This window comes from Empidonax traillii, unplaced genomic scaffold (assembly GCF_003031625.1).
Source record: "Empidonax traillii isolate 1590-97213 ecotype Southwest subspecies unplaced genomic scaffold, ASM303162v1 scaffold322:size1131127, whole genome shotgun sequence".
NCBI classification, from domain to species: Eukaryota; Metazoa; Chordata; class Aves; order Passeriformes; family Tyrannidae; genus Empidonax; species Empidonax traillii.
In genome coordinates this window covers 837239-860198 of record NW_020955515.1, presented here as the reverse complement: position 1 = coordinate 860198, position 22960 = coordinate 837239, and the positions used below count along the sequence as shown (strand labels likewise).

The window sequence follows — 22960 nt, the reverse complement described above, 5'->3', positions numbered from 1 at the left end:
GCTGTCCATTCTGAGAGGCTTGGAGGTGCTGACAGACTTTTTATTATGTCAGTCACCTGGAACACAACTGTCTTGATGCCATCTGCCGTGGGGTCATGGAGCGTGGATGGGAAGCTCATTTTTAGCAGGTCAGGGAAACAGGCACTTTCTGCTGTTTTTCCATGTGTTCAGAGCACGGTAAGGCACTTGAGAGCTGCTCTGCTTTTGTCAGAACAGGAAAAAGAGAGTTTTCCCTTTTTTTCTCTGGGTGGACCAGAGCCTGGGTTAAAAGAGGTTTGAAGAAATGGAAAGCAATAAAAACCATTCTATATAGTTTCCACAGACTTGCTGGAAGGAGAAATCTGGTGCAGTGGTCAAGAATGTACTTTCCCAGGAATGATGGAGGACCTGATAACCATGTGTCCCTGTGTTTGCTGAGATGTGCAGAAGAGTGGATAGAAGACAGTCCTGAATCTGACAGTATCACAATGGCTGCAGATCCCTTGAATTTCAGAGAAGCCAACAGAATTCCTTCTGTCTGTGCCTTTATGGAAAGGCCCCACCACAGCAGGCTGGCTGGCACCTGGTTTTTGGGAACAGCAAATAAAGTTTTAGGACCTGTAGTGGGTAATATCTGCCCTTTGTCTTTCTGGATAAGGTAACTGCATGCATAGAATTTGTCAGGCTAAAATGTTGAAGGCTGTTTTGTATGCAGATCACAAAATTAAGTCAAGGGTAGTAGCATCATTCCTAAGGTCTCATATATTGTCGCTGCCTGGTGTGACAAGTGTTCATTTCTTCTGATGCTGGACCTTCATCAGCTTTTCTGCTGTGTCCCCATGAACTGTACAGCCCTTCCACTTCCCATTCCAGGTTCGTCTTTTCTTAGAGTGCTTACTTCTTTTTACCTTTTATCAGATCTTTTATTCAGAGTTTATAAAAACAGGGAGTGATTTGTCTGCTACTTCAAAAAAAAAAAATTGTGCTTTCAGGACAAGTGTTCAGTGCTACACAGAAATTTTAAAAAAATTTAAGCATTATTACCATCTAATCATTCTTTCGGCATTCTTACCATCTAACTCTTACTTCAGGCATAATTGTAAGTAAAAGAAAAAAATGTGGAAGTCAATTCTCTCAGTAATTCCAGTTCATCATATTTATGATAGTTGTGGAGATTTTCAGTGTCATCTGGAAGCCATTCAGGAAATTTTTAATAGTGTGTTGAGAGGATAATTTAATCTCAGCTTCATATACTCCCCAGATCTGACCCATATGCAAGTAAGAGAAAATCCCGTTTCCCATTTTTGACAGTTGCATGATGACACTCCTTCCCTGTCTGTTTGATGCTTTTGCATTAGACCCTGCCAGAGGAAATTACACTAAAATTTAGCAACAGTTTGCACTACATGCAATGCAGATGCTTTAAAAAAAAAAAATCTAAATATTGTTTCCAAATGAAGTTGTGCCGTGGTGGGATGCTGGTTATTTTTGTTGTTTGTTTTATTACTTTGAGTCAGAAGATCTGCAAAGGACCAGTAGTTTTCTGTGTTGAATATTCACTTTATAGTTTTGCTGTTAGAGTGTCAGCTCTAAAGATCATAGGGGCTATAACTGGTCTCCTGTTTGTTTTTAAGGTGTCGTGTGTATTCATTCTACCAGGCAAAAACACAGTTGGAGCTCTGTTTGATACTAAAAGATAAGGTTTTATAGATGTTACTCTGCTAAGTGTATGGGCTGGCAGATGGCTATAACATAAAACGTGTCTCAGATTGCAAGTAACTTTGTAACTCAGTAATGGAGGACAACTTCCCTGTCAGCCTCCCTGGCCGTCGTCGGAGGCCCCGTGTTGTGCCTCTCGTGCCCGGTGAAATGGGGAGGCGCAGGATGATGGATGCAGAAATCTGTTTGTTGTTTCCATTTTGGGCTCATGTGGCATTTGTTTAGCTCTGGCTCTGATATTCTTGTGTGTAGAAGTTGAAGGATGCTGGATATGGTTAATTCCTTGAAATGTCATCTGTATGGACAAAGTGTGCTGCTTTTTACTGCTAATCATCTACATGCGAGTCTGTGGGGTGATTTGGTTCCTGCAAACTTTTGAACCACATAAAGGGACCACAAATGCTTTGCTGCATCTCTTGGTTAGTGTAACTGAGTATCTTCTAGTCACCATCACTCTCATTGAGTCGGTCTGGGTGGGAACTTGAGAAATAACATGATGGACAGCTGAAAATCTCAGCAAGTAGGTTCTCTTCTCTGCGGGGAAGGCCAAGCACATTCTCCTCTTAGTGCATTGGTTTATTACATGAAAACAGTTATCTGTGACACGGACAGCCATCAGAGTTCAAGTGTAGTGGGGACAGATTTTAATTCTCTGAGGTCTCTGCAGCATAAGACCTAAATATGCACTTTAAATATGGCAACTGACCATTTTGAGCTTTGCTTGTTCTGCTCTGCAGCATCCCAAGGGATCTTAGTCACAGGGGTGGGTCTTACTTCAACTTGAGCAGGAGGCAGAAAACTCCACAGAGAACAGGTCTTATCCCGTCCTCATCTTCAGCTTCCTTATGCCAGAGGTTCAAGGGGTGTGTGTGTACATTTAATATAGCCATAATTACAGGGATGAAACATCTTATCGATTCACAGACTTTTGTGGATGTGTGCATGTGGTTTCTGCTAACTGATAGTTGTTCAGATGAAAGTAATTTGATAAAACATTTTGGCCCGTAGTCAGTGTCATTTACACCAGTAATGGACGCCACTAACTAAACACAGTGAGTTCAGCCTGCTGTGTGGAAATAGAGTTGGGCCAGTCCTGTGTCTTGGTCATTCTGTGGTTTGCTTTGAATCTTTCTCATGTTCCTACATCACCTTGTTGCTTAGGAGTGGAGTTGATCCAAGTCCCTGTAGTTGTGATTATGCAATACAATATTCTGTTTTTGTATGACTGACAACTAGGAAAAAATGTGAATTTATTTATCTAATTTTAGAAACCTGCAAAGTGGCTTGGAGTTAGAGGGTGCCATACCCTATATGCGGTGCCTATCTTTTGGCCAGGGCAGGATCCAACTGATCTGAGCTGTCTAAGGTGAGATGATCAGTCCCATCCACTGGCAACAACTCCACTGATCCAAAAAACCTGTAGTGAAGAGACTGCACCAGTGGAAGAATGTAAAATACCCAAGTGCAACTTGACTGCACTTTAGAAAACCAGCTGCCTGCTGGTATATGATTTAATTTTCAGTGCAGTTTAGTCGTAGGGTTGATTTTTTTTTCTTTTTTATCTTAAGACTCATCCGTATTTTTAATGCAGTTGAAATAATGCAGTAACTGTTTGCATGTCACTTCTGCCTTCCCTTCCATTTCCCCACAGCGTTCAGGTGTCATTACTGCAAGGCAGGAGGCAGAGCTCAGCTCCTGGCACTGCTGGGCTTTGGCAGGCAGTGCCTGTTGCCTGGCTAAGAAGACGACTCAGGGAATTTAATATTGTAGCATCCATAAAAACGGGAGCACTTAATATTAAGTGAGACTGTGTAAAGCTTTCTTATGGATGGAATTTACATTCATGCATTATATTTTTCCGTCTAAGCAGATCAAATGATAAACACAGTGTCGTGTACACATTTGTGACTACTCTCTTAAATAGATTTTAATACTTAATATTTTTGTTCTCCTGCATTTAAAGCAGCAATTATTTCCAAGAATAAAGGTAGTGAAATTTGTCTTGATGCTTTCAGGATTAAAAAGGGAAAAAGGGCTGTATTTTAAGGTGTACCAGGGTAGGTGAGAACTTCTGCTCTGTCCTGTCCCACGTCCGTGTGTGTTGTCAGTGGGCCTGGTCGGAGTTTTAGCTTCAGTAAGAAGTGTTCCTGTTGATGACATTTCAGAGGCGTGCTCCGAAAGGACGCCAAGAAGGAGTCTGGTGGCTGGTTTGGCATCGGGGGTCGGTGGGGAGGGGGAAAAGCTGTAATCCATGTCAGCTGTGAGCGCAGGGTTTTCCCCTCTCGCTGGCTCTCACACGCTCGCTCGCGGGGACATGTGACTTTTGGCCATATTAGCAGGTTTATCCAAGCCTAGCCCCTCTGACTAACAGATGTAGGGAAAAGGGCATTCTGGGATTGCAGCAGTTGCTTTTGAACAACAATGTCCTTTTTGTAAGAATCTGATGCTTCTTAAAAGATGGAACATGACATCATTACCGTCGATCCAAGAAACATTCCTTCAATAATACTGAGTGTGCTCTGGTTATCAGCTCCCTTCCCCCAGCTCCTTTCTCTTGCTTTTCTGACATGCTTTTTGTCTATTGTTTCGTCGGGGGCTGTAAATGTGAAACAGTTGTCTTTCAGTGTTATGTGCTTGTTAGAGCTGGAATCAAGTGGAATATTGTTGATTTATAAGAAAGAAAGAAAGAAAAATACCAAAAATCCCACTTTTCCTCCGGCTTTCATAAATGTAGTGTGCTTCAGGTACGGGCTGAGCTGGAGCTAATTATTTCCCTTCCCACACGGTATTAGTTACTGCGTTATGCAAGGGAAGGTGGAAGGGAAGGTTCCTGTGCATCCCACTCGGCCTGCCTGGCAGTTGGGTATGTCGTGTGCGGGTGCTGCTTCCAAGGCTCCTGCAGGGATCCTGCATCGATAGGAAATGTGTGTGTGCTCACCGGTGCAGTGTGGCAGAGTTGTGAGCAGCTGCAGATTTTCTCTGTGTATGTATATATATATTTTTTTAAATTATTTTTTATTTTAATACTTGGTCCACCACTGGAATTTGAGTGCCAGGTTTTCCTTAGCCCCTGAGAACGAGCTATCACAGAAACACGTTCTGGGTTGCATCACAAATCCTTCTGAATGCTGATTGCTTGGAGGAAAACTGAAAGAGCTGGATTTTGCTTCCCTTCCCTGTATTCTCTCTCCCACGCATGTCTTCATCCTAAAAACTAAACACTCTCGTGGAGTTTACAACTAGGGACATCCTGGCTGTGTCTCGCAGCCCTGCTCTCTGTGCAGCAATGCTGACAGGTCTCTGAACTAACACGGAGTAGGCAGAGTTTGGCACTTTCATGTGCTGCAGTGGTCTAGAGAAGAGAACCACTGATGAAAACCATGAAGGAGTATGTCTTTTTCCATCCCTGTAGGAATTGCTCTGCAGGGAGTGGAAAACAAATGATTCATTGATGGTCTAGAGGCTTGGAGAAAGGTGGAGTTTATAATGTCCAGAAATGGAGGAGAAATGGACAGGGCTAGGGCTTTCTGATATGTTGGTTAAACTCAGGTTTGTTGTCCTTTACATCTTCACAATGGAAAGAAAACCGCAACTTTTTTAAAAAACAAGTTTGAGATACAAAATATGAATTAAAAAAGCACAAGACCAGACAGGGATTTTTGGAAAGAAGTGAGATGTGTGATTGAATGTTTGCCAGTAACAGAATTGTTTTTATTGGTGACAATTTACAGGGATTTGAGAGGAAATCCAAATACCTTCCTTTAATAGGAAAAAAAAAAAAAGTGCATTTTACTTGTATTGGTTGTTTGGCATCACCTGTTGCTAACAGATAGTACTATTTTAGCACAACTTGACAGTATACTTTCATTCTGGATAGATTCCAAGGTACAAACTTGGAGTAAATGAGAGCAAACTTATAGTGCAGACAGAAGGGATTTCATACATTCCCAATTGTGTCTGAACTTACGAGTTCCCTTGAAGGAAGTGTTTGCCAATGGAGTATTGTCCATTGTCTCATGTGCTATCACAGTTAAAATGTGCTGCCACAGTTACAATGTGTGTTTGCCTCTGCTGAAGCAGAGCAGAAGGACGTGCGTTGTGTGTGGAACTGGGTATCTCCTGTCCTGGATGCTGTTCCTCTGAAGAAGGGGGTTGCAAATGAGCCTCAGAAGAACAGGCACTTTGTGATAGACATCACCAAGTCCTGACAATTCTCTAAGGCACAGTGGGTGTAACTCTTCAGAGGGAGGGTGTTACAGTAATACAGGCTCTCTAGTAACAAACTGGTTATTGCTGTAGGTCAGAGATTCTGTGACTGCTCTGCAGGTGATTGAGCAGATGCTGGAGCTCGGAATACGTCCTGTTCTGTGTTTTGGTTTTAGTTTGTGTTCTGGAGAAATGCTTGACTGGTGTCACAGTGGGGCTGTGACATTATCCGGGCACACAGGTTGTGTTGCTTCACTCACCAGGGCTGCTTGCTCTGGAGGAAGTGGAAGCTGCTTTGCTGTGTAGCTTGTTTCGGGCTCTTTGAGGAGAGGATAATCAGTGAAGGATTGCAATCTTTTTCTTGCAGTAATCCATGCTGAAGAGGCTCCATTCATACAGATGAGCCAAGGGTTGAGGCAGCACTTTAAACCCAGATAGTCGGTCGGCTCACTGCCCAGCAGGATGCCATCAACCAGCCGAGCGGGCAGCCTGAAGGACCCCGAAATTGCAGAGCTCTTCTTCAAAGAAGATCCAGAAAAGCTCTTCACAGATCTCCGAGAGATTGGCCATGGAAGCTTCGGAGCAGTTTATTTTGTGAGTAGCTCCATGACTTGTGAATTTTTGCTGTGACTCTTTTTAAACTGCTGTGACTCCTTTTATATGGTATTTGGGGCAGAGATGTTTCGTGTGAGCTGTTTGCATACAAACTGAAAAGAAAATGTGGTCCTTGCCTGGTGCTCTTAAGTGTATTGTTACATTGCAAGCAGGGATTTAACTGCAAATTAAAGCATGGACTTCTGCTCCATCAATTCTGACTGGCAGTGCAGTTCTCTTGGTCTGATCACCTCCTTATCACCTCTTGTTCCTTGAGAGAAATTGAGTTCTCTCTCCCTTCGTGCATCCCCCCAGGCTCCCTTACAGCCATTCTTTGTGTTTGACACCTGAGTGTTGGTGCTTTTATTGTCATTTGTCCTGTCACATCCTTTCCTACTGCAGGCAAGAATCCCAATATCCATCTGCATAAAACTTACTTGACATGAACGTCTGGACAGCAGAATTTTTCCCAGGCTGCTTGTGTAGCTCAACCAGCAGCGGGATCCTCATGGTAACCTCGGTGCAGGTTGCTGTGTGTTAACCAAATACTGTGAGACCTTCATGAAAAAAACATTTTCCTCAGAAAACCTTTTCCCATTTATAATTATAGGAGGTGTGGCCAAACCTGCCAGTTTTCCTTCAGAAAGCCATTTGTGTCACTATTTTATGAGATGCCTATTCAGTGTTAATAATTGCAGCAGACCATACTGGGAACCTTCCAGCACAAATTCAATGCAGCACAGATGAACTAATTAGGAAAAGCTTCTTAATTTTGTTCCCGGCTTAAAACTATGAGCCACCACTGTCTGGGAACAGATCTGGGGGAGGAACTGTTTTCTAATGAAACAGAACTCACCTGCGGCCTTAAATTCATCTCGTTTACTCACTTTGGTTAAAGAGTGAATATAAAAGGAGGGAAGTGACAAATACATCTTCCTGCTCTGTGGAAATATTGTTGAAGAAATATTATTGAACTTTTTTGGGAACATTGTATTTTACAGAGGAAACCCATAACACACCTGTGAGCTGGATGCAAACAGCATTCCCAAACATCAGCAAGAAGCTGCCATCGAGGCATTTGTAGCTTGCCCGAGCTTTGTTGTTTTAGTAAGGGCTGATGGCCCATTACCAGCTCCTTCTACAAAGAGATTGAAAATCAGAGGCCATTAATTTCTAGCCCCTTCTTTCTCCTTTTCCCCCCACCATTTAAAATTATCAGTTCATTGTAAATCGGTATTTACTCACTATTGAGTGCAATTACTTGCTGCTATTTGTTGAATTGTGCTTCTTTGACACTTGAAAAAAGACAAGTGTGAGCCGTGCATCACACAACTCCAACCCATTTTGGGGCTTTGCTTTGGCAAGAGAAAGTTTCTGATAAAGACACGTTGGAGCTGGTTCAGTGTTAGGAAGTTTTAACCTATAAGTCTTGTCTTGCACTTTTTTTACTATTAGCACTTCTGAGATCTTGAATCTGAAACTGTTCCTTGCAATGTACCCCATACCTCAAACTGAAGCCCAAGAGATGAGGAAGACAACATGGAGAGGGATATTTAGTGTGAATTAATTAAGCATGAAGAAGGAAAACGTAGGGGAGTCTGTGTCTAGGGTACTTTATTCCTCTTAAGTTTCTTTAACAAGATTTTGCTTCTGCTACTGCAAACAGCTAAACTTTCTCCAGTTAATATAATATGGGATTGTAGTTAATAACTGCTTAAAAGGGTATTACTGAAGCCAGTGACGTACTCCACTTTTTCTCTGTGCACGTACCAGTGCTGAAGTTACTCTGGTCACCAGATGTTGGTCCTTTGTGTGGAGTTTTTGGAGCAAAGCAGGATATATATGTGCACACATGTCTGCCATGAAATAAGCCTTGTTCATTTGGATGGTTTAAGTGAACTGATCTTGAACATCTTCCTGGCTTTTGTCTGGGAACCATCTTTTTTTGATTATTCGGGATCACATGAAAACTAGAAAAGCAAATGAAACTCTATTATTTTAATGTTCCCAAGGTGTCAGCTGGGATGGTTCTCCCTCTCTCAGCCTTGTAGGACTGTAGGTGTTCTGGAAATAGAGTTGTTTACTTGGGTTTTCTGATGCACAGCACCCTCTCACCAGGCTGCTTTCATTGCATACAACCTGCACCAAAAAGTGCTGTTGATAAATAGATGTGTGGGTAATTAACAAACAGAAAAATCCATACAATACTGAAATCTCCCCTGCCTTTTTTAAAATACATTTTACTTTTTCATTATTAGTTGTACCTACCTTCCTTCCCTTTCAACAGTGATCCCAACAAGGGGTGATATATTTATCTTACCTGATAATTGGCTGAGTGTTTACTTATGTCTCTTTCTTTGTTTCCATTGCATCCTGCAATGGCAGAAAGTCTCTTTTTTTTTTTTTTTTTTTTTTTTTTTTTTTTTTTTTTTTTTTTTTTTTTTTTTTTTTTTTTTTTTTTTTTTTTTTTTTTTCCTTTCATAATTGACATGAATTTTGCTGGTTCACCTCATGGTTTTAGTTTCTTAGAAACTGCAAGTCTGGCACCTCTGAATCATTTTTGGTATTATCCTTACCCTACTCCCTGCTTTGCAGTGTAATAATAGCTTTTGCTTGACACAGGAAACCTACTACACTGGAACACTGCAGATGGAGCAGAAGAATAACCCACTCTCTTTTGTTAGAGCTGGGTTCCTTCTGCTCTACTCTAGTATTTTGCTTGCCTGCTTTATTGCAGTTCTTCACTGATTTGAATGTTTCACTGGTTGTCTCTAATTAGTAAAGGTCTAGGAGTAAGAACTTTATTCTTCCCTTTTTGTCTCAAACAACAAAAATAGTCACACCCAGCCCAACTTAACAGGTAATATCAGAGAAAGGATCCTCTGAAACAGAAAGAAAATTAAAAATAGTATTGGTTCAAGCTTATCATAACTGGTTGAAATAAAGACTGACAGGGAATTCTGGGAATCTCTTTAATGAACAACAGAATTAAAACATGACTAAAAAAATCTTTTTACAAAAGGCAGAGCCCTGATACTTTATTAATCCATGTTCTGATAGGCTGTGCTTGATGGTACAAATATATTAAAAATCAGCATTTTCATCAGTCATTAATGAATGCTGGGGTGCACATTACTCTGATTTATATCATTTGGCTTCGTGTCCAAGTTGATTATTCTTATCAGGGAGACTGTGAGGTCTTTTCCTCCACCACCCTGCCATGCTGCTGAAATCCTGAACAGAGGAAATTGGGGTCTTGTCTGGAGCCATCCTTCCTGTGAGGTGCTGCTTCTTCTCCTGCCAGGGGGAATGAGACCTTACTTTGGTGCTGAATTATAAAAACACTTCCTGTCTAGTTGTTACATTGGATTGTTGCTGTCTGAAGTCATAAAGTTTGCCTTTGAAGTGTCAAAAACCACATACATGTATTGTGCAGTGTAAATGACAGTAATGTGACATGGAGAAAGTGAAAGTCTAATCTGAAGATGGGTGGCTTAGATCACTGCCATCTTTCTCTGTGTCATCTGCATTCCTCTAAGACACAAAAGCTAATTCTGGGGAGAAAGCCAGCGGTGTCTGGAGTAAGTATCTCCTGTGCATCCTGAGACATCTTCCCTTATGGTTTGAATGGAACCCGGGGGTGAGCCTTGCTTCTGTTTTGTTCGTAAAGGACCTGAGCAGAGAGAGAAGTTGATTTAGGGAAAATCCCTTCTACTTGAATCAGAGCTGCCTTTGTTAGCTGTGATTTTTAGTTTAGAAGTTACAATGCTCAACTCCTGCTGGATCGCTGAGTGTGGAAAAATGTCATACCTTGTCTCACAGACAGGAGGGTGATCTTTCACTTAGGAAAGAAATTTCCAATAGATGCAGCAGTCACACCCCTTGGAAGATATTTTAGTTTAAAACTCTGCAGAAGTTAACTAAGAGACAAAGATGGGTTTTTATGAGTATGTTTGGTTTGCATCTTCTGGGAAATGGGACCTGAGGAATCTGATGCACCGTGTTTTCCTGTTCCAGGCACGTGATGTGCGCACCAATGAAGTGGTGGCCATCAAGAAAATGTCATATAGTGGGAAGCAGTCCAATGAGGTATGTAGAGCATGTTGTACATTAAGCCTTGACCGTTGCAAATACTTACTGTATGGGATGATTTTAATTATCTTGGGTTCCTGTACATAAATCTTTTCTCTAACTGTAAAGGTGAATGAGGGTACTGTGTAAACAAACCAAATCATTTTACTGTTCACAGTGTATTTCTGCCTAATCTGTTCCTGCAAAAGATGGGTAGAACTCTCTTCTTCCAGACTCAAAGGGCTCCCTTTGGGACCACATAAATGTGTAGAAAGGAAAAAAAGAAAAAAATGATGGGGTTTGTATGTTAGTGTCTTATTGCCCCTAAATGTTCCATTTAAATACATTTCAAAAAAAAACCAAAACTGTGTTGCTTCCTGGACAAAGGAATAACAGCACTGGATGCAGCACTGAGAGTTTCAGAGGGAGCCTTGCTTGTACAAAGTAGTGAGGCAGAACACATCCTTCCTTGGAATGACTGTGTTCATGAGCAGCTGAAACAAAGGCAAAACAGCAGTGAATGAATGAGTGTGAAAATCTGAGCAGCAGCATAATTCCGGAAGAACTGCCAGAGCCAGGGATTAAGGCACTCTTTGCAGAGAGGTCTGCAAAAGTGGGCCTCTGAGATTTAGACATTGTGTTTTCATGGCCACCCCAGATGTGTCTCTTTTCCCTAGGACATTTAGCAGAGATAGTTGATTTTATACTTGAAATGTTTAAGTGCTAACACAGATTCTTGAAAAGCCCAACATGACACGAGCAGATGATTTGGTATTATTCCTGGTAAATAACATCCATCAAATCGTGGCATGATTTTTCAACAGAAGTATTTATTGTAAGCATGTTGTTCCAGGCATTTATGGTTCCCTCCCTCCATTCTCTGTATTCCAATCTTAGAAGCAGCTTTGCTCCGATGAGTTTGACTAACAGCCCATTGCTTTCTGTGCCTTTTGTGTATTGATCATCTGCGCTCCCAGGAGCTGAACTATTCCTTCCTCTCTGTGTGTGTATGTCTGTGTAGGAGGTAGAGGTGGCAGTGTCTCTCCAGCAGTCCTCAATTCCAGCTTCATAGTTAAATTTGCTATGCCTGTTTCTGTTTTGTCACTGCGGTGACTTGTTTAACTGTGTACTGATGAAAGAATAATTTGTACTTGCTACTTGTCCTACTGTTTTAATTACTGTGAGCTATAAATACTCTATTCACATGAATGAAACAAACTGTGCATGCTTCAGAAATAGCTTTTGTTTGTCTTCAATGCGTATGTTTCTTTATTTTGAAGAAAGTAATAAGACCAGGATTAAAACTTTCTATTTTACTTCCATATTTATTTGTTTTGTTCAGAAGTTTGCTGGAGCATCTAGCCTATGTAAAGAAAATTGATTAAGGGCGTTCCGGTATCATTTATATTTGCTTTGGTTTCATAATAAGATTTTATCATTGATGGGAACAATTATTCCCTGAAATAAGGTCATATTTTATACTAAAAATAAGTTTAAAACCTTTGGAAAATGTATTACTGTGCTCTTAATGTGATCTTGGAGCTTTTTTTAATGCAGGAAATCGTGACTGCTTCTTGACTAGTATATCACCTCTCTCTCCCAGTGTAGAAGTTTAACATGGTGCTTTCTTAATTTGACTTTTATTGCTTAGTACCTCAGAAGCTTTGAGGCTGAAGGTAAAAGGCAGCGAAGTCATTCCAGTGTCAGTGAGAGAGTTTGTTAGTATAACTGCACTGTGCCATTCTCATGACATTTCTGGTATTGAGAAATGCTGAACTTAGTCAATCAGCTGCCTCAGTTGTGGCTTCCGTGTTCCCTGGTTTCGTGTGTTTCTCTAACCCTGAAATTTTTATTGAGGAGGATTTGAGGTTTGCACATGTTTTCCAAAGCATTAGGGCAGGTGAACCTTTTGTCCCTCTGTGAAGCCCAACCACATACCTGTGCCTGAGGAAGAGTGTGCTGAGAGATTAACAGGACCTGGAAAACAGCTTTGAACCTTTGGGTGTTGGGTGAGGTTTTTCTCTCTCTGATTAACTTCAGAACTGATACTCCTGCTCAAAAACATTTGCAGTGTCAACACTCTTGTGTTGACTCCTGCATACTTAAATGGTTTCAGCTACTGCATTTGGGTTCAAAAATCTTTCCTGGTAGTTGTAGTTTCGCTGTTGCACTCACAAGCTTTGGCCTTCTTTGCCTGAGGAGATGTGGATGTGCAACAGTGGGAGAACTTGGAGGTCTCCGAGAGGAGCAGTGGCAGTGTCAAGGCACACACTGGAACGTGACATTTAGGCCTCTTTTGCACTTTTAAGTTGCACTGGCAGAGCTCCCTTTATTATAAATCTGGGCCTTGTTTTGTCTGGTTTGTTTTTTGTGGTTTTTTTTCCTGCAGAACCAATCCCTTATCTAGTAGGTAACTCGTTTCAAATTGGTCCTTGTAAAGACTAAAGTAGTAATAGAGAAACATTACCAAGATTGTGATCAGATGCTTGGTGGCTGATAAATGGGACCTCATCCAGTGTAATATAGTGACTAGTAGGGGTAGGTCTTTATAGCTACGAGAGTTAAGAGGGAGACAGCTGATCCTGCTGGAGGACACTTCTCTTTCAGGTTGGAGTGTATGTTTGATTTGACAACTGAAATGGTATCCATTTAAAGAGGATCTCTTCTTTTTTGAGGACTTGCTCAGATATTAAGTGTTTACCAGTCTATCCTATGCACACATAAAATATAAAGTATTACACTGATGAGAGATCCTTGCAAACAGCCTAATTAATCAACAACTTGTTTTGTAGGTCTGTTGAGGAGTTAAACAGTGAACATCACAGTGTTGATGCAAATTTATTTTTATTTGAAACCTTGAGATAGTTTTGCCTCTTAAAATAATTAAGTGACATAATAACAACAACAACCAAAACAACCAAAGGTAACAGTTGTATAAAGTCTCTCTATTCCTTTTATTCCCTACAGAAATGGCAGGATATTATTAAGGAAGTCAAGTTCCTCCAAAGAATAAAACACCCTAACAGTATAGAATACAAAGGCTGCTATCTGCGGGAGCATACAGCATGGGTAAGCATCTGCTGCTCTGCACTTCTCTTGCCTTGCTTAAGGAAGCTTTAAAATCTCTCCAGCTGGCTTTTGGGAGCCACCTGAAAACTGGCATTGCACAGACTCAGATGAGCTTACTGGTGATCAGTAAAACCAAGTGTGCTTTTTGGAATCAAGATCTAGGGAAACTTTCACTTAGAGAATAAGGTGAATGTACTGCTGTTCTAGTGTATTTAACTTCGTGTAAATGAGTGTTTGAAACAATGCACACCCATCACTGACAGAGTTTTGTAGTACATTATACTAAAGAAATCATATTGTTGAACTAATAGTTTAAGTTGTAAGCACTGTTCATGTATTAGCTACAATAAATCTGTAGGACAAAGTTTTAGTTTCTCTTTTTCAAATCTGACTGGGACAGAATCTTAAGTAAATCCCTAAATAGCCCTTTAATACTCTGATAAGCTTGTTAAGTGCAGTTTAACATTCCTGTTAAGTATGTGCATATAAAATACGATATGCAATACAATACATAACTGGTTATGAATATGCTTTTGCTTTCCTTGCAAGTGTTGTTGCTTGGTGTCTCACACAGGAGGGTTATGCTAATTCCAGTTAGAGCTTGTGGGAGGGGCCAGTGTGACAGTGCTGGGATGGGGCTTATGTTCCAAGCAATACTTGCTTTGTAATGGCAGTTTGCAAGGTTAGCTCCAGATTTCTCCACAGAGGTCTAGAAAATGAACATTTATTATTAGAGATTTTCTAACAACTGCTTTGATTTCTTCCCATACAGCTTGTTATGGAATATTGTTTAGGATCAGCGTCAGACTTACTAGAAGGTATGTCACGTGTGTTTATTTGATGGAAAGTCAGAAGTATAGTACTGAAGTAGGAGGTTGCAGCATCACAGAATTGTCCTTTAGTGTTAAGTTTTATCTGGGGACAGAGCGTGTGTGAACAGGCACAGTCTGTCCAATTTTTGCATGTCTCTAGTGGGTTTTCTGTAGAATGTTGGCTTTCCTAGGTGCTCTGTTTCTCCTTAGTTCATATTATTTAAAAGTTGTCAGTCAGCTATTTGTTTTCTTCCGAGTTTTAGGTTCTTCTGTCATGACAGTTCAAGATTTATTTCTGAAAACCCTTGCTGTTGATCCTAATGCTTACTAACAACTGTAGGCCTGTTGACTAAAATAGCTCTGCAGCAGTATTAGGGTTTGGCTTGGTGAGGCCTTTTGTTAAATGGTCGTTTTTCTACCAGGCTTCTCCTAGTGAACTTTCTTTGAAGATATATGTGTGGCCAGTAAGTTGTTCAGCTGCTTTCCTTGCCAGAAGCATTTCAGGACAAAAGGCTGAGCTGCCAGAGTCTCATCTGTATTGCTACAGTTTATTTGTGTGTGAATTGTTGTAAAGTTCTACTGTTTGGGGTTTAGCTCCATTAATGGAAAACTGGATACTGAGTCTCAAATGGTTACTGGGGAGAATGGTCACAGAACTGACAGGAATGTAGTTTATGGATGCAGAGTAGTCTCTTTGGTAGTGAATAGCTACTGTTTTACAGTTAGAAGATTACACCTGATTATAGATGGTGAACTATTTTTACATTGGCTTCTCATGCTGAACCTACTGAAAATAAATGTTTAGTATTTCTGTTTACGTTGTTAAGAGTACTCACTTGCATGCTGCAAACTGTATTGTTTTCTGTAATATTGAATTTCACATAAATTCTTTCCTTAAGTTCATAAAAAGCCATTGCAAGAAGTGGAAATAGCAGCAATTACCCATGGTGCTCTCCAGGGATTAGCATACTTGCATTCTCACAATATGATCCATAGGTAAGTGGTTATACTTTTGCTACCTCACACACTTACAGGTAATTTATTTTATTGATTGTATCGCCTTCATCCCAAATTTAATATTGTGAGCAGAGATCTTCTTTTCACAGAGTCCATATGCTCCCAAAAAAGTGATTTACAGCAGTAAATCTAAACAGTAGCAAGCTGTGTATCTGCACATGCACTGTGTCTTACAGCTGGTGTTCATAATTTCTGTAGAGTTCCTTTGAATCTGCTAAGCTTTTCAATCCTTGATCCGATGCTGATTGTCCCTGAAGGCAGGCTGAGTTCACCCAAATAACTCGTAGCAACTGCAAGGCCAAGATTGCTGGGGTGGGAGGGGGGAGCGCTAATTCTTGAAAAATTAGTTTTACGTGAACATGTTGAGAAGCACACAGCAAGTTTGGGATGCAGATGTTCTTTGTGTTTAACGTGCTGCATTTTAGTGGGATGAAGAATTTGAATACTTACATTATTAGGTCTTTTTGAAAAACATCGATAACATATTTGGTTCAGATGATTTTGCTGAACTGTACGTGAAGTTTATGCTGATGCGTCTTTTTTCAGTTGATTTTTAAGACAAACATTAAGACTAACATTTAAGACAAAAGATTCCAAAATCAAGGGCCCTGTTAAACAATTAACCTAATGGTTAAAGACTTTGTATTTGGAAGAAATGTGGATATTTTGTGGAAATGTGGGTATTTTACGGCTTGAACATGTGAATACTGGTGTGTTTTGTAGTCTGTCCAATAGAAGGCTTTCTTCTTTGGTGAGGAGTAATACTGACACTTGTATTCTATAACCAGAGATATCAAGGCAGGAAACATCCTGCTGACAGAGCCAGGACAGGTGAAACTTGCTGACTTTGGGTCTGCTTCCATAGCATCTCCTGCCAACTCATTTGTGGGGACGCCATATTGGTAAGCCAAGAGTTTGACTTATTTCTGGCTTTGTGAAGTGAAAGGATCATTTACTGGCTATTTAATATACTTGGGCTGACTGGAGCTAGCTTTGTAATCTTCTAGTTGTGGTAGTGATGAAATGTACTTTGTACAAAAAAAAAAAAAATTAAATAGTAACTAGGCTCTGGATTCCAAGAAATGGTGAATCCTTGTATTTGTAGTTCACAAAAAGTAAGAAAAATGTTTTGTTGTTCTGCTTACACTGACCTTAAGTGGTAGAGGTGGGACTGAATCATCTGTAATATATTTTAATCACTCCCCCCAGTGGTTTAAACAATTCCTATGTTCTTACTGCGTCTGGTTGTTGAAATAACTGAAGTGTTTTTTCTCTCATAGGAAGGGCCAGGTTCATTGAACAAACCCCTTTGCAGATCCCTTGTATGCTTTTGATCTCTTACACCTAATCTGTGGTGTTTACACAACTGCATGCTATAATTATTTCACCAGAGTTGGTCAGCCAGATAAACTACTGGAAATGTGGGAGGGTGAGAAGGTGGTGATACTCAGAAATGGAAAGCTGGGCAAAGCACAGGAGGACATCATGCAGCCTCTGCAGGCCTGCACTAGTGTGGGTGCCTGGTCTTTGTTCCCAGTACCCCATGGTCATGCCTGATGGCTTGGGGAGTGGTTTGTTTATGGTAACTGAAATCAGTGAAGTAGCCTATTTCACACTGGCGAAGGTAAGGTGTTCCATTGCCCATTTATGAGAACCAATTGTCTATTTTAGGATGGCCCCAGAAGTGATTTTAGCCATGGATGAAGGGCAGTATGATGGCAAAGTAGATGTTTGGTCTCTTGGAATTACCTGTATTGAGTTAGGTAAGTTATTTCCTTTGACAAATTGTAAAATATTTAATACCTGGAACTAATTCAGCTGAATCACAGTGCAGAAGAACTGTGCTTCCTTCATTGTCCTGGTTTTTCTGGGACTTGAGTTTTGGAGAAAAGAGCTAAATGTGCTCTCTAAAATTCAAGACAAGTCTCCAGTTGAATGTTTATTGAACTGGTGTTTTCATTACCTGAAGAAAAAGAGTTATATAGACAAAGACAGTAGCCAAGTGATATCACTAAGGGTGTTCACATTCTGTGGGAGAGGCAGTTAATTCCTGAACTGAAAAACTGCTGAACAGCTTTAGAAATGAACCATTCAGACTACCACTGTGGAAATATATTTAATGCTATAAGTTGATATTGTTTGTGTGAAAATTTAAGATGCATTAACAAGTCCTGCAGTAATTAAGTTTTAGGTAAGCGGACACTTTCAAAGCTATATACAGTGTTATGTTGTCACTTGTGAATAGATTTATTTTCTTTTCTTTAGACAAAAAGACAGGGAATAATCCAGTTTTTGGAGTGGGAACTTGTAAGTCAAAGCCTAAAGAAAGGATGGCATTACCATTAGAACAGAGCCTTTAAAGCAGAAAGTCAGTTTAAAAGGACACTGTTAGTGTGGCATTCTGTTTCAATTTAACACATAATGTTTTCTTGGAGCACAAATGCCCTCACCAAAGCACAACACCAGGCACACTACTCCAGTGCACCTGGGGCTGTCCTCCCATCCTTGTCAGATCTGATTGCTCAGACTCCAACCTGACCTCAGCTGGAGGAGCAGCCCAGCCGGGCAGTGAGAGCTCTCAGGAACACACTAATCCATGTGAACTGCACAGTTTAGCTAAAAATGCTGTCTGGCATTCCAAACTGTCAACTTCATTTTCTTCCAGGACGTGAAATAGAGTCTTTCTTCAGAGCAGACTTGTTGTGTGTTTTTTGTGGGCTTTTTTTTTTTTTTTGGTTGCCAATATAAAGCAAGTTGAAGGGGTGTGACTGTCATGACAGAACCCTGCTCCGAGTGGAGTAAGGAGTCTTGGCTGGCTGCAGGGCTCCAGGAATGCAGTGAGCTCATGGCCACCACACCCCCGGGAGCCTCCTGCACGCCGCGTTCTTGCGGGATGAAGCGTTTGGCTTCGTCTCGGGCTGCTGGCGTGGTGGGAGGTGAGACTAGGTCAGGACAGCAGAGTGTTGTAGGCTGGGTCGGTGTGGCTGGCTCGGTTGTGTTGGTTTGAGTAAGCCTGGGAAGGCAGCAGAAAAATGGGATGTCTAGGAGTCTTTTCAGATTGTCACTGAAGTCTTAGAAATGGCCTCATTGAGGGCTCAGTTTCAGGGTTTCCTGAAGATTTCTATTCATTCAGGTGAGTTAAGAGAAAAAAGCTACGGAGAACTGTCAGTTAAAATAGTTTCATGAATAAGCAGTCTGACTGTTGGTAGCAGCAGCTAGTTATCTAACAGATTAGAGAAGGTAAAGTGCTACATTTGAGGAAAGTCTTAACTCCTCAATTTTCTCATTCTGAGGAATTTGAGAGCTCAGTCCATCCTGCCATAACCATAAGGGAACCATGATCTCTAATTCGTACCTCAGTGCTACTATTCAACTCAAAACTGAGGAGCAGAATAAGAAAACTAGCGTTATTTTTTTCCTAGTTTGTTTGTTTGTTTTGGTGGTTTTTTGAGGAAGGAAAGTTTTCTTTTGCATTTTGACTGGCGTTAAAGACATCCCATGGCCTGACCAGCTTCTCTGGAATGTTTATGGCGAGACTGAGCTTTATAAGTTTACCCCATAAACATTCTGGTGAAGCTTCAATTTTGTTGTTACAGTGAGATCATCTCCTTCCTCATTAAGCTTTCATGCTGTGTCAGTCTATAAGAGTAACACAAGCTTGAAAGAGAGAAGAGCCAAAGAGAATGCAACTCTCAAAATAGTATAAAGAGTTGGCCTGTTGCTGACTTCCTGCCCATGTGCTTAGTCAGTTAAGTGTGATTTGATGGTTCTTGTAACCAGCCTTTTCTTCATCACTGCTGTCCTGCTAGAAATAAATATTTCTTAGCTTTTTAGCAACTGTAGATTAAAAAAAAAGAAGGGGGGGAGTGTATGAAACCAGGAATGCTTAGTGGCTAAACACAGAGTATAGAGCTTACTGTTAACTTATTCTTATTTTAGTACATTACAATGAGTCAGAGAACTCAACTATGATAAACCACGTAATTTAAAAGCTTGAGAGGACAAGGCATTTGATCTTCAAAGGGCTTTCATCTTCTGCAATGGCACAGGACTTATGCCAACATATCTGTCTGATTGCAGGGTGTAGGGTTGGTTTGGGGTTCCACGTTCAGGCAGTAGGGATTTTGCTGATGTGGTTTTCTGTTTAACTAAAAAAAAAAAAAAAACTGGGCAAAAACCATGGGACTATCTCCCTGTATAAAACTTCTTTTCTCTTGTGTGCAGCGGAAAGGAAGCCTCCTTTGTTTAACATGAACGCAATGAGTGCCTTATATCACATAGCGCAGAATGAATCCCCTACACTACAGTCTAATGAATGGTGAGTATTGCTGAGGGAGGAATGTTGTAGGGAATTGCTGTAAATGGAGTGCTTTGTCATGCTGAGTTCTTGAAATGGCTGGATTCCTGTTGGGAGGATGTGAGCTGGAAGGTTCTCATTAGATTCACTATACATTTTATATACAAAGTTGAGCAATTACTAAATATATGTTTGAGACTCTGCAGTGTGGTAGAAACAGGACACGCTGCTGGAAGAACATAAGATCCTGTAAAAAATTCTGTTCGTGGGTCAGTAAACTTCTGAAGCTCCCAAGTCTGCCAGAACTGTGGTTTTTAGTGTTTTTTTAATCACAAACCACACTGTCAATTCCTAAATCTTGTTTTGTTGAAGTGTTGCTTTGCAAGATGAAGACACAGCTTGTGTGTGGCAAGTGTCTGTTGCATAAACTTCAGAAGAATAAAGCACAGTAGTAATATTTTGTGCCTTCCAGCCTCAACAACTGTCTTTTGAAACAGCAAACGCAGTAAACTAATTTCAGAAGTTGAAAACTTCCTAACTGTGGTTTACTGAGCCATAGTACTAGGCCTCCAACATAATACATTGTCCCTTGTTTTTAGAAATATTTTTCTACTTTTGAGATTCTCTGGTTAAGCAATTTCATGCCCTGATGATTGACTAAACATTCAGCTTTCTTTATGCATTTTTCTGACCAAAAAAATGCAGTAATTTAATTTACTGAAAATTTGCAGTAGCAAACCCGCCCAATTACATGATGGGATGGGGGGGAGTGGTGAGGGTGGAAAGAAATACAACCTGTACAAGTGTTGTACTGCTGTTTTTGGGGTATAATCCTGACCTTCTGAAGACCTGTGTTCAAAGAAAGAAGGGGTGAAATACAGACTTGTAGCTTGTACAGAATGAGAGAAGTTACTTAACAAATCCTGACTTTAATTCTTACTGGTGAGAGATTGCACAATAGTGTAAAGTTGTGTCAGAGGCAATGCCAAAGGCATTTCAGGAATCATACTTCAATACTGATTTTGGATAAAACACCTGTGCAGAGGTGGAATGGGACAGGGGCTCAGAATAGAGCTTGAGAATTTGTGCAGTGTAGAACTTGACAGAGTTGATGCTCAGACTGAACTCTTTGGGTGTCTGCTTTTATATGGAGCTCTCCTTCCTCTTGAATTGGGCCATATTTTTGCATTCTTAAGCCAAAACATTCTGTGTGTAAGTTAAAGGAATCTGCCTACTCACAGTGGTGGGCTTTGGCTTGACTAGAGATGTCAGAGGCTGTAGGATGAACTACTAGGTCTGTGTGGTTTCTCCCCACTTTTTCTGCTAAGAGCACCCAGATATGAGTATATCTTGATTGCTTAATGAATTAAACTGGGTCATTAACTCAGATGGGTTTTTTTCCCTCTCCTTGACACAGGTCTGATTATTTTCGAAACTTCGTAGATTCTTGCCTCCAGAAAATTCCTCAAGACAGGCCTACATCAGAGGAGCTTCTGAAGGTTGGCTTGCTTGTCCTTTTTGCTTTCCATGTGGTATTAAAAGGGGCTGTGCCCTGTGATGGTGTTCTTTCTCACCTGCTGTACAAGGTTATGGTTTAATGATGCTCTCTCTGCCCGAACACCTTTGAGCTGGGAGTGCTGTGGGTGGTACTGAGCTGGCAGTCCTGGCTTTACTGCCTCTCTGCAGTGTCCCTGTGTTCCCCAGGTGACTCTCCAAGTCAGCCTTGGAGTTCTCACCATGAAAGGTCGCTCCATCAAGTGACAGTGGATGGCCATCAACTTGTTGAGAGTTTGTTTCTTGAACTCGCTGTGTCATTGCAGTGATTATAATTAATCCCAACAGAGCTGCCATGCATTAGCTAACAGATACCTTTTGTTACTTCCTGCTTTATTCTCTTCTATGTACACCCCAAGGCTCTGTAGCCTCTCCCATCACCTGTGTGCTTTGCAGAGATCTGAAATCTGCTGTTCTAATGGTATCCCTGGGGGAAAGGGGGCAGAGGAAAGCAGTTTTTCCTCACCATGTTTTTCCTTGGTATGAAGAGGCATTAGCAGGTTTTCTCTTGCTTTATTTCTTAGGTATTTTTTTTTTGCTTGTGCTCCTGAATGCTGCAGGTGCTTGGCTTTCCTCATTCTAGTCCGGAGACAAAGCCAGTGGGGTAGATGGTTGCAAAAAGTTGACGTGTTCCTGAGTGAACAGAACTCGCATAGAAATTGGGTGTTAGAGCTGCTTTATTGGGTGACTTTGGTGGATTTCCTTTGTGGCATCAGGTGGCATTCAGAATTTTGCTAACTTGTCATTCTCTTTACAGTGCTCATGACATTTTGGGTTTCTTTTTATCCTGGCCCTTTTTCTGCTAAACAGCGTTTCCAGATTTTTTTGCATTGCAGGGAAATAGATGCTATTTATGAAGGTTTTATCAGCACCTTTTTGCATGGTTCTACCTAAAAATGGCTCAGAGCACTTGTGCCTCTTTGAAAACCATCTATTCAAAAAGTAAATGCAATTACCCAGGAAAGGTTTCGATGTGGGTGTGTAGTCCTGCCGTTTCAGAATTCTGCAGATTGGTTTTATTTTGAGCAGTGTGCTGCAATTAAAGGGAACGTTGATGGCAATGAAACGTTTGGGAATGTATTCCTTCCACATCTCTAGCCTGAAACAACTGCAGTGCCACCTCACAGGGACAGGTAGGGAATGTGACATGTTGGAAACAGCAGTGCAGTTCTCCAAAGGAACAAAATGAAAGGAGCGGTGGTGTTAATAATGACTCATGCTTGCACAGCACATTGCATCTGGAGACTGCAGAAGCTGCTTCTGACATACATAGACACGACTTGTTTTACCTATTGGCAAAATGTAGCCACCTTTGCAGAGGAATGTAGTGATTATCTCCCCCCTCCCCCCCCAAAAAAAAAAAACCAAAAAAGAAAGAAAGAAAGGAAGAGCAGAACATGGTGAGCTGTTCTAAGACTGGGCTCTAAGGTTCACAGCCTATTTTATGACTCAGAGTTGTATGATGAATATTTGATTCTCAGGCTTTTCTAAACAAGGAAAAGGGTTTTATAGTGAGAGTTAGCTCATGAGTTAATTAACATTTGGTTTAAGATACTAACCAGCCTCACACCTTAAGCTTTTATATGGTGTTTCTTGCTCTTCCCTCGCTAAACCACAAGCAGATAACGTCACTGAAGTCTAG

General features: G+C 40.9%; 1 protein-coding gene across 3 annotated transcripts in view; it reads left to right on the top strand.

The window, feature by feature from the left end:
* Window positions 1–22960, top strand: part of TAOK1 (TAO kinase 1) — a 64276-nt gene that overhangs the window by 22644 nt on the left and 18672 nt on the right. For all 3 annotated transcript variants that reach the window (XM_027891494.1, XM_027891492.1, XM_027891493.1), the window contains exons 2-10: window positions 6272–6498; window positions 10516–10587; window positions 13537–13638; window positions 14411–14456; window positions 15350–15446; window positions 16256–16369; window positions 17139–17230; window positions 19692–19785; window positions 21182–21263. In XM_027891494.1, coding sequence (XP_027747295.1) covers window positions 6367–6498; window positions 10516–10587; window positions 13537–13638; window positions 14411–14456; window positions 15350–15446; window positions 16256–16369; window positions 17139–17230; window positions 19692–19785; window positions 21182–21263 — 831 coding nt within the window. In that variant the 5' untranslated portion in view covers window positions 6272–6366. The remainder of the gene's footprint in view (window positions 1–6271; window positions 6499–10515; window positions 10588–13536; window positions 13639–14410; window positions 14457–15349; window positions 15447–16255; window positions 16370–17138; window positions 17231–19691; window positions 19786–21181; window positions 21264–22960) is intronic.